Genomic DNA, 24302 nt, shown 5'->3' on the forward strand with positions numbered 1-24302 from the left:
TGCAGGACTAGATGTGTTTTTCCAAGTACTTTTGAAATCCTGTGTACTTTTTTTCCCTTTCACAGTGTAGGTGTCTGAGCTTTCTCTTGAGTGCTGTTTTGCAGCTAACTGCTTGTCTAGTGTGAATATCAATTCCTTCTGGGTGAGCAGTTTGCTAAGGCCCATTGCTTATATTACTTAACAAGATAAAGGATTGAGTGGCCAGACTGCAAAATCATTTAATTTTTGTCTGAAAGGCAGAGTGTGCTATCCAACCAGTATGCCTTTACAGTATGTAAGCAAATTGATGAATATTTGGATTAAAATATTTATAGTGTACTTCTTCAGTATATATAAACAAAGGTTGTAGTGGATTTTCATAAAAAGTGAAGTTTGTAACTTTTTTTCTGATTGACTGAACCAGTATTCCAAAACAGCTAACTGACCTATCAGAATCCTCAGATTTTCTACAAACCTAATGCTCCATATACCAGGATGAGCACATCCTATCAGTTGGACCTCAGAGTCCTCTGTGCAAGCTTATGTGGTGGCAGTGGTGGCAGGCCCAATTGACACCTGAACAGGACTAAACTAGAGGTGATTGGACAGATATTTAACAGCCAAAGGGACTAATAAACAGAGCAGTCCAGCCAAATAAACTTGCAAACAGTATGCACTCTCGGTCCAAATGCATCACAGGGCCTTCACACTTGCATGCTTGAATGTCATTCCCTCAGTAGTTTTTGTGGAAAGATACCAAAAAAAATCCCCTAATGTGAATTAAAGTGTCCCTGTGATTCTAAAGAGGTTGAATTGGTGACCCATGTTCTTTTTGTGTTGTCTTTTCTTCCATGATCTATGCTTTTTAAAAAAATTGAATCTCTTCTATTAAAACTGCTGGGATGATTGGATATATTCTATGTTCTTTTACTCCTCTCTGATTAAAATGCAGCTACTTCTCTTGGTGTAGGTAAAGTTTGTGTTGCAGTGTGTAAAACTCATTAGGAATTAACTCTAGATATCTTACAATCTTCCCTTTACAAGTATGCAATATGATGACGACTTCTGTAATACTGCAGTTTAAATAATTATATTTTATCTATTTTATGTTATGCTACTTCATTTTATTTTATTCTTTTTTAATATGTTTGTATAAGATGTTTCATGTAGTTTCCATTATGCTCTCTGTGCTGGTCATTGAATGTAATAGAGATTGATTGGACAGATACGTATTTTACAGCATAATCCTTTACATGCCTGTTTCTTTAAAAATAAAAGGCAAAGCACTTGATGCATTCTACATTTGCAGCCTTAAGACAAAAATGGTACAGCAGGCAATCACAGTCTTTGGAGGGAAGCAAGGAGAACTGAACTTCAGTACGTTTTTTAAATTGCCAGCTAGATGTCCCATTAAGAAGGAAGACATGAGCCTATAGATGGAACACAATAAAGATTATTCCAGCAATGGCATTCTGAAACTTAAAGTGATTAAAGAACAGAGGCAGAAGAGGAGTAGGGTGGATCGTAAAAAGAATAAGTGAGTCTTAAAGATACTGAGAAACAGTAGTAGTAATGGGATTTTGCCTGAAGTGGAGAAGGGAAGGGAAGGAGGCACAGGTTGTGTTAAGGTCCATACAGTAATGTTTGCATATTCCTCTTGCAAATATTTTAATTTAATTAGGTTTATTTGTTAAGTTGAATTTAATAAGAATGATGTTTTGGTGTGATGAACTTCGTAAGTACATCCAGGATTTGGCAACCTCTGTTCCCATTTCCTCTTGAATTTTAATCCCTGAGGCACTTCTGAGGCTTATCTCACAGACTTAGAGGAGATCGTGATTGTTCTTTGAAAACTTGAACAGCTCTTTTTTATGACTGCTGTGTGACTGGATCGCTTTTCATTGTAATTGAAGCAACAGCATTTCCTTCCAAGGCTCTTGTGAATCACTCCCTCAAATGGTGAACTGAGGAGGTGTGTACCAACAGAAATGGAACCAAAAACAGGTTGCATTTGCCAAGTGGCCAAAGTGCTATATTTGTGGTAGGCCAACAGCCATTCAGATAAGTAACAGCACTTCTAACAGCAGTGTGGATTGGGGGGCCCAGGTGTTGCTGGTGCATTGTGGGTGTTGCCTGTGACATAGTTTTTCCCCTTTTCTCAACCACATTTTGATAATTGCTCAGATGTGCAGCACTGCGATGTAAATGTTTTAAAAGTTGTTTTGAGGTTGCAAATTTCTTTGTTCCACCACCCAAACTGCTTAATTCAACATCAGTATTGTATCAAAGGTTGTGTTCTTGGATGCTCTAGCACCCCAGTGCTCCAATGTTTGCTTAAATGATTTATGTGCTCCCATAATTTAGGGTGGAGCAGTAGATTTTCTATACTGCCTCCGAGCCGATTCTATATTGCTTCGTTTTGTGCTTAGATCATGGAAAAAAGATACTTAGGTGCATCAGCTCATGTGGTGGAGCCCACCTCCGATATTACAGGAAAGGGAGTGGCAAAGAGCCATAAAGCTACTGTCCTACCAATGGCAGTGGCCCATTTAGTGTATTATGACAGTGGAGATGAGCTCATGCTGGTATATCAGAAGGGTAACTTTTTCATTTGGGCTGCGAAGCATGGGTGTGTAATCATTGTGGTGTGAGTAACTCTGCAGATATGTCTTTTGCCAATGAAGAAGAGTTTTCCAAAGCTCTTTTATTTTGAAAGCTACAACTATTTCTGATAATTCGTTCAGTTAGGGGTCACCAGCATGGTGCCTATGGCCATAACAGCCCTTGAGGTCTTCCCCTGCAACTCATGAAACCCTGAGCCCTCCTCTCACTCGCTGCCTCCTTAGTCAAGAGGTGGTGTGAAGGAGGAAGTAGAGTGATGCTTTTTTCCACTTGCTCTTTCAGCTCATATGTCTTCTACTGGATCTGGTTCTTACCCAAATTCCTTGGAAAAGCTGTGTGTGTGTTAGCATGCTTGCATGAGCACACACACGTGCACTTTTTATCTTTCTGTCTCTTGGGGGGGGGAGGAGGAGAGAAGTGTCCAGAGGGGCTGGTGCCAGCAGCACTCACTCACAAGTCCAAATGTGACAATGGACCAAAAAAGGTTTGCGCCCCCTGATTTAGCACTGTATCCGGAGCTTGGTCCAAAATCTGATGCTACTGTGGGCAGGAAATCTTTACATTTTTACTTTGTTAAGGCTTTTTATGTTCATTATAATATTCCAAGAGGGTTCTTAGCCTCCGTAATGTTCATGTACCTTACATGGCATACACAGGAGACGTTGTGCTGGACCTGAACCAAGATTGACCTGGTCTAGTTTTCTGTTTCTGTCTGGTCAACCAGATGCTTGTGAGAGGCTTACAGGCAGAGGCATAAAGGCAATAGCCCTCCTCTATCATTTGACCCAGTAGAGAGCAGAGGGCTTTAGTGTTGCTTCACCGCCCTCCTTTATGTTGCAGGTGACTTATGAACCATGTGACATAAGACTGAAGTATGCTGACTTCATACAGTACTGCACTCAGTTAAGCATACACGGATCCACTCGGCATAATAAGAAGGCAATTGTTCTGTAACTATTATCTTTACGCATTAGTTTCCCCCTTTCAGTCACAGTTGGACATAAGTACATGCAGCCAGAAGAAATAACAGCTTTGTAGGATATACTAAAATCTGGTTTTCACAGATATTTATAGGAAATTATATAAGTATTACCGTTCTCTTGATCCACCTGTGTTTGTTTGTAGATCTGTGTTTGTAGACTTTGGCACATGTTTATTTTATACATTTTAACACTGGTTAGAATCAACACATTGCTCATGCCAATTACTGTATAATTTCTCTTCTCCCCCCCCCCAGCCCAATCAGGCAATCCATTACTGCATAGTCCAATGTTGGATCTGGACAGTGAAGTTCGCCCATCCTCACTTGGCCATCTCAGTCGGAGTGCTTCACTGAAAAGAGGCAGCAGCAATCAGTCCAGTCGTGATGAAAGTAGGTGCTGGGGTTTCATTTCTTGGTTTGCTTTTTGAGAAACAGTGCTGCAATTTGATGAAGTCCCTCTCCTTTGCTGGCGTCATGTCCCAAGTAAGAGACTGAGGGCGACATCCAATCATGTCTGCCTGCTTGCCCAATGGAAATCTGCTTGTGCAACAGGATTTCCAGTTTCTCATCTTCCCCCCTCCAGCCCAATTATGCCCCCAAAATCTGCTCTGGAGGATCTTCCAACCCTCTGGAGTAGATTCGTGAGAGGGGCTGCAGGGCTTCAGTTCTTACCTCTTCCATGGACTCACTTTAAGCAATCCATACTATTGATGTTGTTTCCTGCTGTTTTAGCCTCAGCCTTCAATTGTAAGGATTGCATTAAAATAATCTGTGTGAAGTAGATTAAATATTCTAAAGAGCTACGTTTATTATTATTGTTGTTGTTATTATTGTTATTGTTATTATTGTTATTATTATTTTCTTTCCCTTCTCCCTCACGACATCCTTTTAGTGTCCTGTTACCAGATCTAACAATCTATGAGAAACCGATCAACATTCTTCTAACATGCTGAATCATGAGACTCCTGCCTCTCATAGTAGCATGCTTCTCAGATTGTTGAGAAACACATAAAATTCCCTCTGGATGTGAACCCCTGTAAAATTGCCTGAAGCAAAGCTTGTTGAAGCAAACAAGTCTCAAGGAGCAAGACTATATTTTAATATTACACACCAATCAACAATTAAAAGCAATTAGTTACTAATGGTTTTGCAGTAGTTAACTCCTGATTTTGCTATCCCTTTTTCAGCTTGGCGATTTAAAGCTCCTCAGCAAGTGGCGTTTGTTGAAAAGCTAACAAAGCTTGTTGTAAGCCAGCTCCCCAACTTCTGGAAACTCTGGATTTCTTATGTGAATGGGAGCCTCTTTAGCGAGGTATGCATTGAGTCTTTCTAGTACTTTCAGCTATATGGTATTATATGAGGAATGTAACGTAAAAGTCTCATTTACTGAGACTTCTTTTCTCCAGATTTCTTTTGTTTATGTATCAGACCTGCTTGTGCTCCCTCATTCTCCTTTTGCTAGCCAAACAGAAGACCATTTCTATGAAGAACTAAGGAAAAGTCAGTGCTTCTAGACTGAAACTCCTTCCTTACACTCCTTAAGAGCCAGTCTCGTATAGTTAGAGCATCTAATTAGGCCTGGGGAGACTGAGGTTCAAATCTCCCCACTTAGCCATGGAGCTCAGTGGATGACCTTGGACTAAGTGTTATTTCTCAGCCTGAACTATCTCTTGGGACTGTCTAAGGATAAAATTGATGTTTGAGGGGAGGGGGGAACAAGGTCTGCTACTTTGAGCACTTGGAGGAATAATAATGCAATCTTAGGCTGGTTCTGCTGCAGGCCAGCATCGGAGGTTGGCAACGCTGATCAGCTACCAGAGGTCCACCACCCTGGGAGGTCCCTTCCATTATCTCTTACCCTCTCTGTAGGTGGCAGTGGGGGGTGGCACACTGGGTTTCTCTGTCCCCCTCCAGGCTGCTGTGCCTCTCCTGGCAGCAGCTCCTCTTCATTCCCTTATTGTTACTAGCCCACCATAATTCACTGAGCCAGCTACTCCTAGCAGCCATTGCCACCCATTTGAGAGAGTAAATGGTGGCGGGCCAGCAGCAGAGATCAGCTACAGCTGCCCCTTACCCTCTGTCTCTGGCTGGCTGATGAGAAGGCTGGAAAGGAGGAGTTGTCATGCGTAGCACTAGACATTTTGCCCACAAAACGTGGAGCCACCCCTCTTCTGATAGTATGAGGGAAATGTCATCCATTACGTTTCTCAAATACTGTTGAGCTTTTATCTGCACATAAAGATCAGCATGCAGGGTCCCTGTAAGTTTCTTAAAATTGTGTCCAGGCTTGAGGAGGAGGGGAGAGAAAGAGGGAGAACTGGGGTCTAGATTTGTGTCACATCCCACTTTGCCCATCATTTTTATGGCCGTTCCTCACTTCCTGCCATTTTCGATCTAAAAGGACAGTTGAGGATAGACACTGAGACTGTCATGGATACACATACACACATCCCACTGTGGCATCATCCAGTCATGAAAGTGATGAGCAATGATTGAAAAGAGAACACCAGTAATAAAGTATCTGCATGATTTATTTACTATAGTCATAAGGATGGCCTGCATGTCTTTAAAAAAAAAAGTTGGGTAAGTGCTTTCAAAAAAAAATTCAACAGAAACTTTGCAGCTAAACCGAGACCTAGTTCTATGCACAGTGAATCTGCAAATCTAACCGTTGGACTTACCACAGAAGTCTATACAGGAAAGGGTTAACCTTTTCAGCAAAATCTGTACTTTGGATGCACCTTTATGTGTTCATAGAATCTGTGGGGTTGAGAGGCACCAGAGGCCGTCTATTCTAAGCCCTTTTACAAAAGTAGAGTCATCCATTGTCCAGTGCCAGTCTTCTTCCTCTGATCAACTTATCTTGAGATCTGGATTATTATATATCACAGGAAGTAAGCCAAACAGGTTTAACGGTATATTTTAAATTTACAAAGTGTGCAGATAGACTGAGTTGAATCAGCTTCCTATGTTTAGCATAGCATTTAAATGGAGTGGTGCATGCTTGGGTTCGTTCTTAGTAGGCAGTAGCACTTTAGAAAGTGGAAAGTCTAGAAAAAGGGGTTTTTGTAGCTGACTTTGAATTTATTCTGTGTTCTTGAATATGGCATGCGAACTCTGCTACATCTATTTTAAGGTAGCTCATATTAACAGTGTCCTGAAAAAGACTGCAAATTTTATATTCTTTTTAATGTTAAAAGAATGAAGAGTGACATGTTTCCAAACTCCAAATTTACTATGATGTCTTCTGGCCATTAGGTGTCATTCAGTCACTACAGCATACAAAGGCAGCAATCCTAGCCCCAACAAGCAGCAGCAGGACTTGATGTAGCAGTGTAGTCAGTGGCTTGTCACGCTTGACACTTATGCTTACCAGGGCAGAAGTTGGGGGTGGGGGCAGAAAAATAGCCCTTCCCTTCACCAGCTCAGCAGAGAGGCCTGGAAGACAGCAGGGTCTGAACAGGATCCAGCAGATCCAGTCTTGGCTCCACCCCAGAAATGCCCCATTTCAGGGATTTCCACTGGGTACGGCCAGTAGAGATGCTTATTGGTGGTAGCTTCCGCATTGGGACGCTTCTCTCTGGCAGCCGTTGGTGGAGCTGGACAGGGCTGAGTAGAGGAACACCTCCATTCCATCCAAAGCCCCTCTGACATCGACGCTGAAATTCAGCATCGTCTGAGCTCTGCGAGTGCCGCATTCTCCCGAATGAAGCGTAGAGTGTTCAAGGATCAGGATATTCACAGGGAGACCAAATTGTTTATTTACACAGCCATTGTACTGTACACCTGTGAAACATGGACCATCTATAAACACCACTCCCAACTTCTTGAAAGATTCCACCAACGCTGCCTCCGGAAAATTCTGCAAATTACTTGGGAAGATAGACAGACTAATGTTAGCGTATTGGAAGAAGCAAAGACCACCAGCATTGAAACAATGATCCTCCAACATCAACTTCGCTGGACCGGCCGTATTGTTCGAATGCCTAAACACCATCTTCCAAAGCAGCTACTTTACTCCCAACTTAAGGATGGAAAACGGAACATCGGTGGACAGCAAAAGAGGTTTAAAGATGTTCTCAAAGCTAATCTAAAAAAATGTAACATGAGCATCGAGAACTGGGAAGCCTTGGGCCTTGAACGTCCCAATTGGAGGTTGGCCATTATCAAAGGTGCTATGGACTTTGAAGAAGCACAAGTACAGGGCGAAAGGGACAAACGAGCTAAGCGGAAGGCACGTCAAACAAATCCTCGTGACCGTCTTCCATCTGGAAACCTATGTCCTCACTGTGGGGGGCTGTGTGGATCCAGAATTGGCCTCCACAGTCACTTACAGATCCACTGTTAAAGACCTTACCCTGGAAGACAATCTTACTCGGCCACGAGTGATCGCCAATGAATAAATGACTTTCTGATACTACAAAGATTCAAAGACAGTAAAAACCCCTTTTTTATTATTAGTATTCTTTGTCTTATTAATTTGCCAAGGTTTACTAGCATATTGAAGCCTGGATCTAAGCTTGAATTTTCCACTTTCTGAAATATTCTTACAATAATCAGACTTTGCCTATTAAGAACTAACATGAGCATATACCATTGCTAAAATAGATTTCATAAAACTGACTGTTTTCCTGTTGAATGTTAACAATGACTATCAACAGTAGCATTTCTGCTTTATTTTGTGTTTCACAAGACTGCTGAAAAATCAGGCCAAATGGAAAGATCAAAGAAGAATGCTAGACAAAGGCAAAATGATTTCAAGGTAAGTAGGTGTGCAGCCACCCAGACTGAAAGGGTGTAAAACCTTTGAAGACCAGCAGTGGTTTAACATTTGAAGATTTGATGCTTACATTTGATGCTTACTATTTTTAATAATACTTTTTAATTGGATACAGTTTACAATCTAATGAGTCTACAGGCCATGCATTCAAGCTACTACTATCAGATCAACCCATGTGTGGCAATACTTTATGAACTGTTGATTCTTACTGGGCCTGGCATCATGCTTCAACCTTTAGTTTGCTCTCCAACTAGCTGGCACAGTTAGGCAGGACAGGAATTAACTCTCTTCGATCTGATGTGGTAAGCCTACAGTAGATTCTTTTGATTGTAATTTGTATAATGGCTTTTTCATTGCCTATTTATTGCATATTCAGAAAAAAAACTAAATGAATTGGTAAGGGAGGGGGGAATGATCAGCAACAGCCCCATTTATTGTCTGGGTTTTTTAAAAAAAGGTTGTTTCATACATTTAACTAAGAATAAGTAGAACAATTCAACAGTTTACTAATAGCATCAAATGCTAATATTTACCTAATTCAAGCAGTATTCAAATAACTCAGACTGTTCCTTTTGAATCCATTTTTTTTCAGTTTAAACAATTTACAGGAGCCTACTCACCCATATGGCTACTATTTTCAATTACCTTTAGAAAGTACTATATAAGCTGTTTGACCATTCTGATAGTATGCCATGTTTGTACCACCCCTTCAGCTTTGTTAGCATTGATTGTATTTTGATGTTAACCCCTTCTAATTAGCTTGTGATCATCAGTTGATAGTGGAGCTAAGACCATGCCCAGAGTTGATGGTCACAATAAGTGCTATTTGTAGTACTGTTTCCCCTTTCTAGTACTCCTTTCCTCAATCTGCTCACAGGCTACACTCACTGTACTGTTCAGTTTGTAAATTAGTCTCTGCTATGGCTGTGTGAGGAGCATTCTTTTGAATCTATAACATCTCTGCTTAAAGGATGTTGGGTAGTAGGGCTGACAAAAATGTCACAGTAGTCAGGATTAGATGGACCAGTGATTTGTTTCAGAATAAGGCAGTTTCTTATGTATTCTAAGAGGGGAATTCTGCAGCATCTGGGAAAGGGAGGCTGTTTGGGGATGTCTGGCTATGTTCTTGGAAGTGCTAAAGTACAGTAGGGCCCCGCTTTACAGCGCTTCGCTTTACAGCGTTCCGCTAATACAGCGGTTGTCAATTGCAGAAAGGCCCTGCTCCTACAGCGCTTGTTCCACTTTTACGGCATTTTTTGGCCGTCAGGCACCATTTTGGTCAATGTTAGTCAATGCATTCTGCTTTACAGTGGTTTTTGCTTTACAGCAGGGGTCCGGAACGTAACCCGCTGTATGAGTGGGGCCCTACTGTAATATGGGAAGAGGATAAAATCATGCAAAATGTCACTAACTCTGTGGAGTTAAGCAATAAGGATACAGAGCCGAAGTAGTGGTTGCATACATGCGGTATCAGAATCTGAATATGAAATTCTTAAACTGATCCAAGCAATTGTGACCAGTAGTTGCGTTTGTCACCACTAGCTTGGACTATGCTGGAAATGAGCATCCAGTTTTTTGCAAGGTCCATTCTGTCCATATATGTTTGTTCAAATATTTCTATTTATAGTTTTGTCTTACTTAGTTGTGTTGATAATTTGGGGGGTATTACATATTCAGCAGGCACCTTTTGTTTTGGCTTTTAAACGCCTGCCGAAAACTTTTCTATGTCAGCAGGCATTTGCGGGCAATTGAGAATATATTGTACTGCAATAGTTAGTTAATGATTTCTGACCTTAATATGGTTTTATCGTATATTTATATATGCTGCAAACCACTTTGGTTTTTTAATGAAGGGGCCGTTTATAAATAATATACCTATTTGCATCATATTTGTGACCTTCCAGAGTGTGACCTAATGGAAAATCTTCATTGAGTAGAATATTTATTCCTCTCTGTATCAGTGTTATGAATTAGTTGGTTACACACAAGTTTCATTGTTTATCCATGAGCTGTTTATTTATGTTGTTAACAGACTATGATTCAGCAAGTGATGAAGTCCCTAGTCAAACTGATCCGTGGTGCCTTACTTCCAATCAGCCTTGGAGACAGTGAGCTGAGAGAATATGGTGGTTGGGAGATGAAATCTGAGCTTTCTGGTCAATGGTTACCTCATGTTATCCAGACAATTAGGTAAGCACAGTGGAAAATTAGTGTAAGATGGGGGGGGGGGTTTGGCAAGCTTCAGTAAGCTTTGTCCTCTGACCTAGTGTTGAGTGTGTGTGTGAAGCCTAACAATTGGGAGTCATGGTGTTATGAAAGAGGCCTTGTCCTGATCCAGATGGACAATCAAGGAAAATAAATGGCTGAGATGAGAAGCCAAAACAACAAGAAGCAAACAGTATTTAAGTAGTGTAACTATTCAGGTGTCTGCTCAGTACCTTTGAATGGTGTAGAGGATTAACAAAAAAATATTTATAGAAATTATGGAAAGTGAGGAAATAATCAAAAGATGGAGTCAATCAGCAGTTTGTTAGCTGGGGGGAGAGGGAGAGATGGCTTACAGTATAGCCAAGGAGCTATGACAAAAATTGAATTGTGTTTTCAAAGCATTGTTGTCATCTCTAGACTTCTTTTGGCTAAGTAGTGACTCACGCTCATAGGAGAAAATATTTCTTTATTTAGGTGTCACTTTATAGTCCTGGGAAACTCTTAAAGCAGCTCACAAAGGTTCTTAAAATACGCACACCCAAATATAGAACAGGAACAGAAATTATATATCCATAATGAAGATTCTTCAGGCAGCATTTTCTGAATGATCATTGTTCTTCCCTGGTGTCACTCAGGTAATCGCTCCCACTGAAGTCTTCTAAGACAAGATAGAAAAGCTGAACAGGTGAAACTTGCTCAGCTCTATCATGGAGGCAAATCTTCCCTTGCTAACATCTGGTGTTACCAGGCAACAGTGCCCACTGAGGTCCTCTGAGACAAGGAGAGAAGCTTAGCGGGTGGATCTCACTCAGTCCATGGTGGAAGTGATCTTCCCTAGCTGGCAATTAGCAATTTGCCAGGCAACACAGAGTACATTGAGCTTGGGAATGGAATTAAATGCCACTGTCTTAACCCACTGTGGAGGAGTAATGATACCATAGTGGCTGTCCCAGAAAGTTCGTGTTTAAAAACCCCTACTTCCCATCAAACCATAGACCCCTCCAGTAATTATGACTCTTTTTTGCATCTGAACTGCATAATAAGCTGTAGGCCAGCCCTAACTTCATGTTATTTTTCTCATTCTTCAGGCTTAGCTATGAATCTCTTGCTGCACTTGAGATACCGAATGATATGCTTCAGATCATCCAGGATCTTATTTTTGATCTCAGAGTTCGTTGTATAATAATTACTTTACAACATACGGCTGAAGGTAATAAAATGCACTTTTTTATATATTTCTTGTCTGACAGCACTAGTGCCCTCCTGAATCTTTTTTGTTCTGGTCTTTAGTAAAGTTGGGACATGGTCTCAGTAATATCCCTAAGTTCGACCTGATCCCGATCTCAATCTGGCATGCTCATTTTCTACACCTTTACTCCTCAATTTAGTCTCCACATAATATTCTACCTATGTCGGACATCACGAGTACGCCGACATGGCCCCCAGTCTCAACCCAAGAAATTAAACTTTTGATTGACTCATTAAAAAACGGGAAATCCCCGGGTGAAGATTTTATTTTACCAGAGGTCATCAAACAATTTTCTGACTGGTGGGCCCCATTTCTGGCTCGTTTATTTACTAGAATAAACGATTCTGGCGTAATCCCTGAGGGCTGGAGATGTAATATCATCATTCCTATTTATAAAAAGGAAGATCCTTCTAACCCTGCCAATTTTCGGCCAATTAGCCTGCTGAATGTAGTTTCCAAACTCTACGCCAAATTTCTTCTAAATAAACTAGAAGATTGGGTTCAGGCTCAACAGATCATCCAGAGCAAGTTGGCTTTCGTAAGGGTTCTTCCCCGATCGATCATTGCCTAACACTCCATTTTCTGGCAAAACAGTCTATCGCCGGCCCTACTCGGCATTTATACGCTGCGTTTGTTGACCTGGCCGCTGCGTTCGATTCGATTGATAGGAACGCTCTGTGGTCTAAGCTGTATAATCTGAATATTGACCCTCGCCTACTATATCTAATTCGCATTTTATATGCTAACACTTTTGCTCTGGTAAGAGCTCCTTACTCTGGAGCCCTCTCTGAGCCGATAGTGGTGGAGAGAGGTGTCAAACAAGGATGCCTATTAGCCCCTCTGCTCTTTAACTTGTTTTTAAATGATATTATTCCCTTTTTATCTGGACCTCAATTTTTCTCCCCCTCTATCGGCCAAAGGAAAGTGTCGACACTTCTTTATGCCAACGATATGGTCCTTCTTTCCTTAGCCCCTGTTGGAATCAGAAAGTTGTTGAGATCTTTACAGACTTATTGCTCAGAGGAAAAGCTGAATATAAACTGTGCTAAAACCAAAGTTTTCGTCTTTGGGAAGAAATTTCAAGGCCATTGTTGGCATATAGCAGAACATCAGCTAGAACAACCCCGAGAATTTAAATACCTGGGAATTTATTTCTCGGATACTCTTTCCTGGCAATACCATCGACAATATATCAAATTGCTCACGGTTAAGACAGCCGGGGCAATCTTAAAATTTTTTCGATCTGTGGGTGGCAATCAGATCCATCCAGCTTTAAAAATCTTCAATGCTAAGGTGATCCCACAAATCTTATATGGAGTTTCTGTCTGGGGTTAGGATAATTACATTGTAACAGCCCTAGAAACTATACAAAATAGTTTTCTTAGGCGCTTATTATCTCTCCCGATGGGAACCTCTGCAGCAATGATACGAGCCGAGACTGGCTCCCCTCCGTTGATCGCACACATACACTTCACTCTCCTAAAGTTTCTAAGATCTTTTAATGTGTCCCAGTCTAGGGTATTACTGCAATCATGTGTTAATCACCCTTTTGCCTTTGTCCTATGGGGCTCTAAGCTAAATAATTTGTTATCTACATACCATCTCTCAGCATCGGAGTTTAATTCAAACCTAAATAACAAATCTTTACGTGAACGTATATTTCTCTACTCCATGAAATTAGATAGGCTAACAATCACCAACTCTAAGGTATCTCCCTGGTTCTGGAGATTTAAATTTGCTCCCCAATGCTCCACTTATCTCGTTCAATCTATACCCTTTGCTCTCAGACAGGCTTTTACAGCCCTATGCTTTTTTTCCCTTCCAAATGCTGATAGGGAAGGTCGATTAGCTGGTGTCCCTAAGGATCAAAGGACCTGTGTCTGTGGTTCTCCCACAGCGGAGGATCTTCCCCATGTTCTGCTCTATTGCTCAATATATATTCAACCTAGATCTAGATTCCTTAAGAAATGGTTAGACATTCCCCAGTTTACTTCACCTGATGAAAAAATTATTTTCTTAATCTCTGATCATATCCGGGAAGTAACTTACAATGTATCCCTTTTCATAATAGCAGCCCGAAAACTCCGGGCAAATCATATTGCCTTACGAAATATCACTTAGGCGCTACCTCCGCCTTGGAAAATTTCCACGAACGTTCTTAAACACTTTTTTTGATTATAAATTATTGTATTTGTACTGTTTTATTTGTGTTGGCCTCGGGCCCTGCAATTTAGATAATAAAAAAAGAATCTTTTTTCCCTAAATGCTGCTATCTTCATCTGTCATTTTATCTTCATATGTGTTTAATTTACCCTCATTTAATGCTCTGATTTACAAATGTTTCAATAAAATGTAAGTCTGTGTCATCGTTTTAAAAATGGTTTGTTACCCAGCTTGTTTCATGTATATAGTTAAGTAACCTGCTTTGCTGTCATAAAAAGCTGCTGCAGTATTTTTAGGTTCCAGTGGCAATGTACTTGGATGACAAGTCACTACATTTGGAGACAAAAGTGCATGGTTAGGGTTTCATCCATTTTTTTCCTCAGAAGAGTAACCCTCTTGAAATCTTTCCCATGTTACAGATGTAAAGAGATTAGCTGAAAAGGAAGATTGGGTGGTGGATAATGAAGGCCTAACCTGTTTGGTGAGCATACTGCTATGTTTTTAGGCATCTGTATTGAATGGTATCATGTGTAGCCTATTAGACTGTTCAAATCCACACTCAGCATGAAACTTCCTTGGGGATCTTGGGCAAGACACTTTGTTTCAGCCTAATCTATGTCACTGAGTGATTATTAAAGATACAGTAAAGTAACCCCATGCATAAGCTGCTTGGGATAAGTACCATCACTTCCCTGTGTGCCATACTGTGAAAATCCCACCCTTCTCTATCCCCTCATATCAGTGAAAACTTTGGTACATGCCCTGGTCAACTTACTTACTTACCTTTTTATTCATTATTTGATTTATATCCCGCCCTTCCTCCCAGCAGGAGCCCAGGGCAGCATCTGGTAAATAACAGCAAGATATGATAAATGGAAGCAAATACAATTATAAATGTTTAAATTGATACATACACATATGAAGAACAAGTGTGATGTACTGGTATGTTGGACTGGGGAGAGCTGGTTTCAAATTCTCAGTTAGCCTTGAAACTCGCTGTGACTCAGCTTATTAATTGTTAAGGGGAGAGGAAAGCAATGTATTGTTAACTGTACAGGTAAGATATTTTAAATAAGGAGATTGCAACTGACCGGCAACATAGCAGTCTGTATAAAAGATACGACCTGGGAGACCAGGGTTTGAATCCCCACATAGCCATGAAACTCACTGGGCGACCTTGGGCCAGTCATTGCCTCTCAGTCTCATGAAAACCCTATTCATAGGGTCGCCATAAGTCGGAATCGACTTGAAGGCAGTACATTTACATTTTAACATGGAGCTATAGGAGTTACACAATATAATGGACATATAAACCCCATTAGATCTTATACCAATCATTCAAAGCTGGCCCTTTAAACAGAGAGTTTATTGGAAACTAGCATCATTTCCACTGTGCAGGAGGAAACTGAGTACCAAGGAAGTCATGATTTCTAGGTGTTATAAAAAAATGTTTTAATTTCTTGTTTTTCTCTTCCTGTTAGCCATCTCAGTTTGAACAGCGTGTTGTGCATTCTGTGCAGTCACTTAAGGGTGTCCTGGACTGCAAACCTGGAGAGACCAGTGTAAGTAATGACTAATATGTTATTTGGATCTGAATAGCATGATGGACACCAAAATGATCCCAACCTCTTGTGTATTTAAAATAATATTTTCCCTACATAATTCCTCAGGATAAATGGAAGGAATTACAAGGAACTCCTAATACAGTTAAGTAAAGAGGCTACTCCTATATTACTTGTAGTGTCATAGCATCACACAAACAACAATAATGCCGAAAAATGACATTACCGTGGCTCTTCCCATGTGATCCCACCTCGCCCATGCATTTTCTCTAATCTTACATCAGCAGGAGTGGCATGGGATGGAGCCAAGGGAAAGTGTTTCCATAATGTAAGCATCTAGCCTTCATATTTTACTGTCCTGCTCTGTCTCCCTAACCTGTTGTTCTCATGTGCTGCTTCTACCCTTTTTCACTTACTGCTTTCTATTTCTTTAGGTTTCTCAGCAACCAAAAATACAGGAGGAAGTGTGCCAGCTGAGCATTAACATTATGCAGGTAATATAAATGTGGCTTAAAGCATGTATCTAAACAGTTAACGTGTTTGTTCAATTCCACATGCTTGGGAAATTAAGAAGAGCATTCATTTTTCATACAGTTAGAATTTAGTCTAATTCAGTGGTTCCCAAACGTTTCCCCATCCCCCCACAGACCACTTGAAAATTGCCAGAGGTCTTGGTGGACTATTTAAAATTTCAGTGGTCTTGGTGGATTTTTCTGCTTGTTTTAGCAATTTTAGTGCATTGTACTAGACGCTGTATGATTTTTAACTATTTTTATGGCTTCTTTTATTTCTTACGGCATTATAATTTGCATTACATAGAATTCAAACTGTGATACAGTATAATAAAAGAAGTAATAAAAATACAATTTAAAAACATTAATGTTTAATGCAGGCATGCAGCGGACTACCTGAATGAAGCTTGTAGACAACTGGTGGTCCATGGACGACAGTTAGGGAACCCCTGGTTAGGATTCAGTTAGGATTAGGTGAGGGTTCAAGATTGGGTAACTCACGTGAACTCTTCCCTCTCAAGTATAAAATAGCAGCAGTTTGAATTGTGCTAAGTTCCCTTGGAACTAGTCCTGACTCGAATTGGGGTTTGCATGCACCATGCCGCCTCTGCCGGATTTGAGAGAATGGAGTTCACATTTCAAATACACAGCACCTCTGTACAGCCAAGGGGAGTCTGGGAGCATTTAGTAACAGCCTTGGTGGATAGGGGAAGGTTAAACAACCTCTTCCATCCACCAATTTTTTTCTGCAAGTCCATCTTGCGTCTGCATGTGCCTTTACCAAGAAAAGCCAGGGTTGGAAAAAATGTGTTGACCTCATAATGTGTAGTTCCTGCTTCTAGTGACAAACATAACTGAAACACGAAGAACTTCAACAGAGGGGCTTTAGTACAGGCACATGCTTATTGTAAAAGCGTGGGTTTGCTGTCAAAGTCAATACCTTCCTTTTGTATTAATTTAGTTTCAGCTCTCACATGGAGAGGTGTCAACTGAAATTTATATCTTGTTCAATTTAAAATCTTGAGATAGTAAGATTTAAAAACAGCAATGCACAGGCCATTAAAATTAGATTAAAATCCAGGTTGCACAAGTGAAGGGGAAGATATGAAATGAAGATTAAAATGTGTAAAGGAAAATGTGGTTTGAAAGATCACCATTTGCTAATGATGTTACTAGTATTGAGGTTCAACATTGTGATCCCCCTCCAACTCTCTCACACACAGGTATTCATTGACTGTCTGGAACAGTTGAGTACCAAGCCCGACAGTGATGTTGACGCTACACAGTAAGTGAAATAATCTGGTAGTAGTCTTTTGGGCAATAATCCACATCCTGATTATTCCAGAGTTCTACAGATGTTTTCTGGTTTCCAGTTGCATTACTGGTTGATGAGTATAAAAACACCAGGATATTGTTCCTATATGAGCACATGGAGAAGGGAGCCCCATGCTTCTTATTAAAGGACGAGAAGTACCTGGGGTAGATTTACCTGCTCATTCCCTCAACTGGCAGTCTGAACACCAGCACTAAAGGATATCTTTTCAGCAACATCTTTAGCTAGTTTTATTTATATTCTTCCAATATTCTAGCTTTGGTTTGGGGGGCTGTTTCTTTTTTATGTTTTGAGAAGTTGCTTCTGAACAAAAAACCTTGAAATGATAACATGCCAGGGATGGGGAACCTGTGGCCCTCCAGATTGTGGTTGGACTACAACTCCCATAATCCCTGACCATTGGCTGTGCCAGCTCGAGCAAATGAAAGTTGGAGCCCCAACATCTGGTGGGCCACAGATTCCTTATCCGTGACGTAGATCCAGGTTATTCATGAGCCATTAGCTTCAGAGGTCTCATGGTCCAAGCCATACTCCAAAACTTACAAACAATGAATACGTGCGTGTCTATACTTCAGTTAAACAGAGTCATTCCTTACCTGGGAACTGTAGTTCTGTGTGGGAGGTTAGGAATTCTAACAGACCATTCTCAGCACCTTTGTTCAACTACGGTTTCCAGGTTCTTCCTCTTGGCATCTGTGCAGTCCTGTACATGGGGTATGCCATTCTATTTGAAATAAGGCCTGGTTCACTTTGTCCTTCAGAAGAAAATGGAAATGGACTTCCTTCAAGTCAATTTTGACTTATGTTGACTCTATGAATCGGGTTTTCATGGTAAACGGTATTCAGAGGTGGTTTTACCATTGCCTTCCTCTGAGGCTGAGAGGCAGTGACTGGCCCAAAGTCACCCAGTGAGCTTCATGGCTGTGTGGGGATTCGAACCCTGGTCTCCCAGGTCGTAGTCCAACACTCTAACCCAGCCTTTCCCAACCAGTGTGCCTCCAGATGTTGTTGGACCACAACTCCCGTCAGCCTCAGCCAGCATTGCCAATGGGAGGCTGATGGGAGTTGTGGTCCAACAATATCTGGAGGCACACTGGTTAGGAAAGGCTGCTCTAACCACTACCAGAAGAAAGGGAAGCAAAAATTCATACCAATACTACCACTATGGAAGTCAAGAAGAAATTGAATGAGAAGGTAGGCACCCATGCCCCTTTGAGCGTGTGCCATGAGGACTGGGAGCCGGCTTCCTGCCAAAACTTTTTATCACCAAGCTTTAAAACATTCTGAAACAAGGCTCTGTGGAGGCAGAGAACCCATATATGTGTGACTGCACAGATGATCACTGACAAGAACCACAGTTACAGGTAAGCAACCTTTTTTCTTTGGTAAAATTCTGTCGGTTATTAAAGTTTGTAATGTAGATACATTCTAAATGTTTGCAACAAAGCCATCAGTACTTAACCAGTAACTTCTTGCAAAATCTCAGTCTTTCAGCTGATGTTTCATCTTCAGATTTATTTGGAAGTATCCATGAAGACTCCGATTTGTCTTTAGTAAGTATGGTTTACTTTTATAAAAATAGCAGTGAAAGGTGATTAACTGAGCAGTCCTATGCATGTGAATTTGGAAGTAAATTCCATTAGATTAAGTGTGTGTAGGATTGTAGCCTTAAATGTTCAATCAGACTAGTAATTTAAATTAGTTCTGAGAATCATGAGAAACCAAAGCCCAAGTGTATTTCATTCTAAAGAACAAGAAGCTGGTTTTGCTTAAATTCTTGATTGACTTCTGAAATGAAATTCAATTAATATTCTTCATTTTTTAAAACAGGACTGAATCCTTTTAATATTTTTTCCGCTTGTCATTTTTAATGAGATTTGAAGAAAATGTAAAATGCTACTAAAATATCTCACCTAGATTGCCATGCCTTTTTGTAGATTTTTCAACCATATTTTCTCTAGTCATGATTATTTTGAACAATACCTTGATGCAATAAGACAGAAGACAAATGTAATATAGAAAGTGAAATTACTGCACTATGACGTTCTGCAAGCATGCCTTCACAACTGAGCTTTAGCAGATGAGCATATAATTCTCCATTCACTCCCACCCTCCCTCACTTCCATATCCTGTACCAAAAAAATGCTCTTCAGATGGGTGCCTAAGATGAGGAAACTTCCAGTCTCACACATTTTGTAAGTTTCCCCCAGATGGATAATGAAGAGGAGGTGGAAATAAGGGAGGGACAGAGGAGGGGGTAGCACAGATGTCCATAACCTTTCTGGGCCCTAGAGCACAGATACCTGCCACGGGAGACATTGCTACTCTTAAAATGTTGGAAACACTTACACTTTGTGTGTGTCTCTATTGAGCTTCGGCTGTGGGGCGGTCTATAAATACAATAAATAAATAAATAAATAAGACTTGAAAAGGGGGGAGGGGAAGGTGCATGCAAGAAAATGATTGGGAGGGGGTAAGGTTATCCATGCCAAAAATCCTTGGGGCAACAGGCTCCTTGGTGAAAGGGGCTCCCCCCCCGCCAGCTGTTTCCCTTCATACATTCCCTCCCCTATGCTCAAGTCAATGGAAATTGCATCTGCACTGATTGGGGGGGGGAGTGTATGCAGGAAAATGGCTGGTGGGAGGAAGTCCACCCCCACCAACACCCATTTGGACAACAAGGTCCACGGGGGTTATCCTCCCCCCCCCAGCTATTTCCCTACATGCACTCTTTTTGTTAGCTATTCAAGTCAACAGAAACACTATCTCCAAAAAGCTCAACCTGAGTCAAGGATTTGGTCATCCTAAAGGTCCCTGTGGGGTGTGGGGCTCATTACCTGAGCAGTTAGAGGTGGCACTGTGGGAGCTTCTTAGCTCACATCCCCATGAGGTGGTAGTCATTAAAAAATCTCCAAAATGCATTCCCCAAGGTTAACATTAGGCAGTATATTTTGGGAATGTTAAAATGCCCTCTGCCTCATGAAGAAGGAAGCCAAACAGCAACAATAAAGAAACACCACTGCCGGCTCAAGTAAGGACTGGTGGGCAGGGGTGCAATTAGAGACTCATGGATGCTAGGGTTGAGGCCCCATGGGTGTTGCATTGGACACAGCAGGAGTAATACACCTTGTGTCCCTTTTACTGTTACATTTGTCTTCTCTTTCAGACCAAAAGTGCAGTCTTGTATTAAGTATGGTTGTACATCTGTTTTTAAGAACGATGTTCTATTTAATGTTTCAGTATTGCTCCTATGGTCATAATTTGTAACCATAGCCTGATTTCTGTTTTAAACAATAATTGTTTTCTTGTTCTGTTAATGCATTTTTCTTGTGTTTAAAATCTTCCTTGATTTAGGAGCGGAGACTTTTAATTGTGCTTAGTAACTGCTGCTATCTAGAACGGCACACCTTCCTAAACCTAGCTGAACACTTTGAGAAACATGGCTTTCAAGGCGTTGAAAAAATCACCCAAGTAGGTGTTTGATCCAGCTTCTATTTCAATTTTCAGTAGGTTCCCAGAATAAATAAAAAATAAGATTAGTGTAACTAAATAGAGATTTAGTCTGCAATCATTCAAAACGACGCTTACTCTAGTTACTACACCTTTATCCTAAACTGTATTTATTTTTTAAAAATAGAAAGAAGCTTTTTGGTTATTTTTTAACTTACATTGTTTTAAAGTTTTTTAAGTACTCAGTCACATACTAACAGTTTAAGAATTTTTAAAAATTGTGAAATAAATCTAGAAATTGTCATTGTCATATTCATAAATATGTGTTGACCAACATTAAGAATTGCCTTGCTGGATCAGAGCAGATTTTTATCTTGACTGGCAATCAACTCCAGGGCTCAAAATGACCTGGGAAACTCACAAGTAGTGTATGCTGGGGATAGCCATCCACTGCCTGGCCTCAGTATCTGGTAGTCAGAGATATACTTCTGTATTTGGAGACTACAATGCCCTCTGTTATAGCCAGTAGTTCTGATAAGACTTCTGATCTGTGAATTTGCTTAATTGTTTTTAAAGCCTTCTGAATTAATGTCTATCACTGCATTTTGTAGCCATTAATTCCTTAACTGTATTATGTGCCCTGTGAAAAGGTACTGCCAGAAATACAGCTCCAAGCAAATCCACATAAACTAGTCTCTAATCACATCCTTGCAGAATGATGATGTGAGCAGCTGAGGCAAAACAAGCCAAGAACAGAACTCCAAGAACTCTGTTGAATATAGATCTGGCTCTGTAGGACAGATAAAAAGAGAGGGAAGCTGATCAGGGAAACAAGCACTGTTTCTGTGGATGACAGCCCGACAGAGACCAGCCTGGAGATCTAAACTGCTGAAACAGCTTGGACTTCTGATGCAAAGCCAACTGGGATCCAACTGGTTGAAAAGCAACAGATTATCAACCAGTTGAACCCCAGTTGTCTGACAGGCTTTTAAGGCAGTAGGACAGATGGGGATTAGAGAAGTCCAACCTATGGACTTGATTCTGACAGGTTCTTTTGTGTGTTCTGAACTTGCTGGGAATTAGGTTAAGTGATCCTTTGTGTTTTGAGAAAGACAATAGCCTTTTTTCTGTTAGTTATAAATACGTGTCTACATTCACATTCATTAATTTATCAGATTTCCAAGAACAATTTTACTCTGATATATAGTCTTAATAGTGTTTTTTTGTGATAATTATTAAAATGTTTTAAAGGTGTGTTAGTAATGGTATTATTAAAAAGTAAAGGTAATATCTACCAGCAACCTCTGCTGTTCAGATTAGATTGGGTATGGTTTTATTTTCTGTTCTTTCCGAAGAATAAAAATGTCAAAAGAGGGTAGAAGTTAATGTCTCATCCTGACTTTTTGTAAATAGATATCTTTATTTTTTATCAGTAATATTTTGACTTCTTGGGACTTTGCACTTAGTTTCATTCCAGAAATGTGTGTACTTTTCAAAGTAAGCCTGTTACTGTTACCATTTTCCGGGACACAGCAAAGGTGTTGCTAAGCAGCTGTTTTATGGCAGCTAATATTTATGTTAATTTAGTTCAGCCTTTCACTTTCCTCAGTCATACAACTTTCTACTCACCTAGAGTAAGTAGCAGCTGCTCCTAACAAGCAACCAAGTAGCAAAACATGTCTACCAGTCATCCCATTGCTCTGCCCTGCTCACTCATACTATCACAGCACTACACGTAGAGCCTGTCCTGGCACTTTGGAGTTAAGACATGCTAGAGAAATACAGTAGGGCCCCGCTTTACAGCGCTTCGCTTTAGGGCGCTTCGCTAATGCGGCGGTCTCAATTAGACGCAATTAGACTAAAGCCCCACTCATACGGCGCTTGTTCCGCTTTTATGGCGGTTTTCAGGCATTGCATGCCATTCTATTCAATGAGTTCCGCTTTTCAGCAGTTTTCGCTTTTTGGCGGGGGTCCGGAACGTAACCCGCCATATGACTGCGGCCCTACTGTACAGTGTAGCACTATGGCAGCTACATATAGATCTCTCTATCTCTCTCTTTCCTCCCTTCATTCTCTGTGCTAGGGCAGAAACTGGGGGAAATATGCAATAGCAATAGTGATGCTGGCAAGGAAGGCGAAAGGCAACAATCCCACCAGTATTTATATTTACCAAATCTGTTTTGCAGTATTTTATTACTTGTAACTTGTACTGTTCGTAAAGGTTGCACAATTTGTAGTTATTCTGGCCAAGTCTCACTTTTCCATTGGCTTTGACTGATGTTGGCTAAAACCCACACTGAGGTATCGTGAGGTGACATTTTTGACAGAAATCTTGTAGTGGAGATATATGTAAAGTCCCAGGAATGATGGATTTTATATATGTGTTCTTTTTTCTTTTTACCTTTCATCCTTTTATAAAGTCTGTTGGCTAATCTGAGAAATGTTCATTCTTTAGGGCTTCAAAGTGGCCTTATAATTTTGTCTTTACTTTTTATACACATATCCTTGTTTTACCACCGCTTCACCTGTGTTGAATGTAATTCATTCATTGGCGATCACTCGTGGCCAAGTAAGATTGTCTTCCAAGATAAGGTCTTTAACAGTGGGTCCGTAAGTGACTGTGGAGGCCAATTCTGGATCCACACAGCCTCCCACAGTGAGGACATAGGTTTCCAGATGGAAGATGGTCGCGATGAGGATTTGTTTGACGTGCCTTCCGCTTAGCTCGTTTGTCCCGTTCACCCTGTACTCGTGCTTCTTCAAAGTCCACAGCACCTTTGATAATGGCCGACCTCCATTTGGGACGTTCATGGGCCAAGACTTCCCAGTTCTCAATGTTCATGTTACATTTTTTAAGATTTGCTTAAGAACATCTTTAAACCTCTTTTGCTGTCCACTGATGTTCCATATTCCATCCTTAAGTTGGGAGTAAAGTAGCTGCTTTGGAAGACGGCGTTTAGGCATTCGAACAATATGGCTGGTCCAGCGAAGTTGATGTTGAAGGATCATTGTTTCAACACTGGTATTGATGCAGCTGACCCATAAATCCCTGATCCATCGGACTTCTCATGTTGCTCTTTGGCTGTCACAAAGTCACTCCCATTGTCTTCACGCTGGAGAAATCTCAGGAATGACTCTGTCTCTTATACATTTTGAGGGCCTCCCTGTAAAAAGATTTCTTAGCTGCCCTTCGTCTCATCACCCAGTTCCTGGGTCTGCAACTGGGAACCTTGTCAGCGTTCTGCTAGTGAGCTACAAAAAGCAAGTAGCAGTTACTTAGCAGGTAGAGCAACGTCTCAGTCCAAGTGAATGATTAAGGGATATAATATTTACTATGCTGGTTGGCAAAGTATACCATTAACCTAACTTTGGGGATTCTTTGAGCTACTTATGAAGCTTCTTGTCTCTCTGTTCATTTTTTAGAAATCCTAATTTCCAAAATGTACATTGTGTGACATTCTA

The 24302-nt window shown here is 40.7% G+C and overlaps 1 protein-coding gene across 3 annotated transcripts in view; it reads left to right on the forward strand.

Annotated features, from left to right (window-relative positions):
• The window catches only part of EXOC2 (exocyst complex component 2), a 97358-nt gene that overhangs the window by 44180 nt on the left and 28876 nt on the right, over nucleotides 1–24302 (forward strand). For all 3 annotated transcript variants that reach the window (XM_061590748.1, XM_061590758.1, XM_061590766.1), the window contains exons 12-22: nucleotides 3839–3973; nucleotides 4771–4895; nucleotides 8277–8345; nucleotides 10396–10553; nucleotides 11660–11781; nucleotides 14403–14464; nucleotides 15465–15545; nucleotides 15980–16039; nucleotides 17281–17342; nucleotides 18877–18943; nucleotides 20745–20861. In XM_061590748.1, coding sequence (XP_061446732.1) covers nucleotides 3839–3973; nucleotides 4771–4895; nucleotides 8277–8345; nucleotides 10396–10553; nucleotides 11660–11781; nucleotides 14403–14464; nucleotides 15465–15545; nucleotides 15980–16039; nucleotides 17281–17342; nucleotides 18877–18943; nucleotides 20745–20861 — 1058 coding nt within the window. The remainder of the gene's footprint in view (nucleotides 1–3838; nucleotides 3974–4770; nucleotides 4896–8276; nucleotides 8346–10395; nucleotides 10554–11659; nucleotides 11782–14402; nucleotides 14465–15464; nucleotides 15546–15979; nucleotides 16040–17280; nucleotides 17343–18876; nucleotides 18944–20744; nucleotides 20862–24302) is intronic.

This window comes from Rhineura floridana, chromosome 1, assembly GCF_030035675.1.
Source record: "Rhineura floridana isolate rRhiFlo1 chromosome 1, rRhiFlo1.hap2, whole genome shotgun sequence".
In the NCBI taxonomy this organism is placed as follows: Eukaryota; Metazoa; Chordata; class Lepidosauria; order Squamata; family Rhineuridae; genus Rhineura; species Rhineura floridana.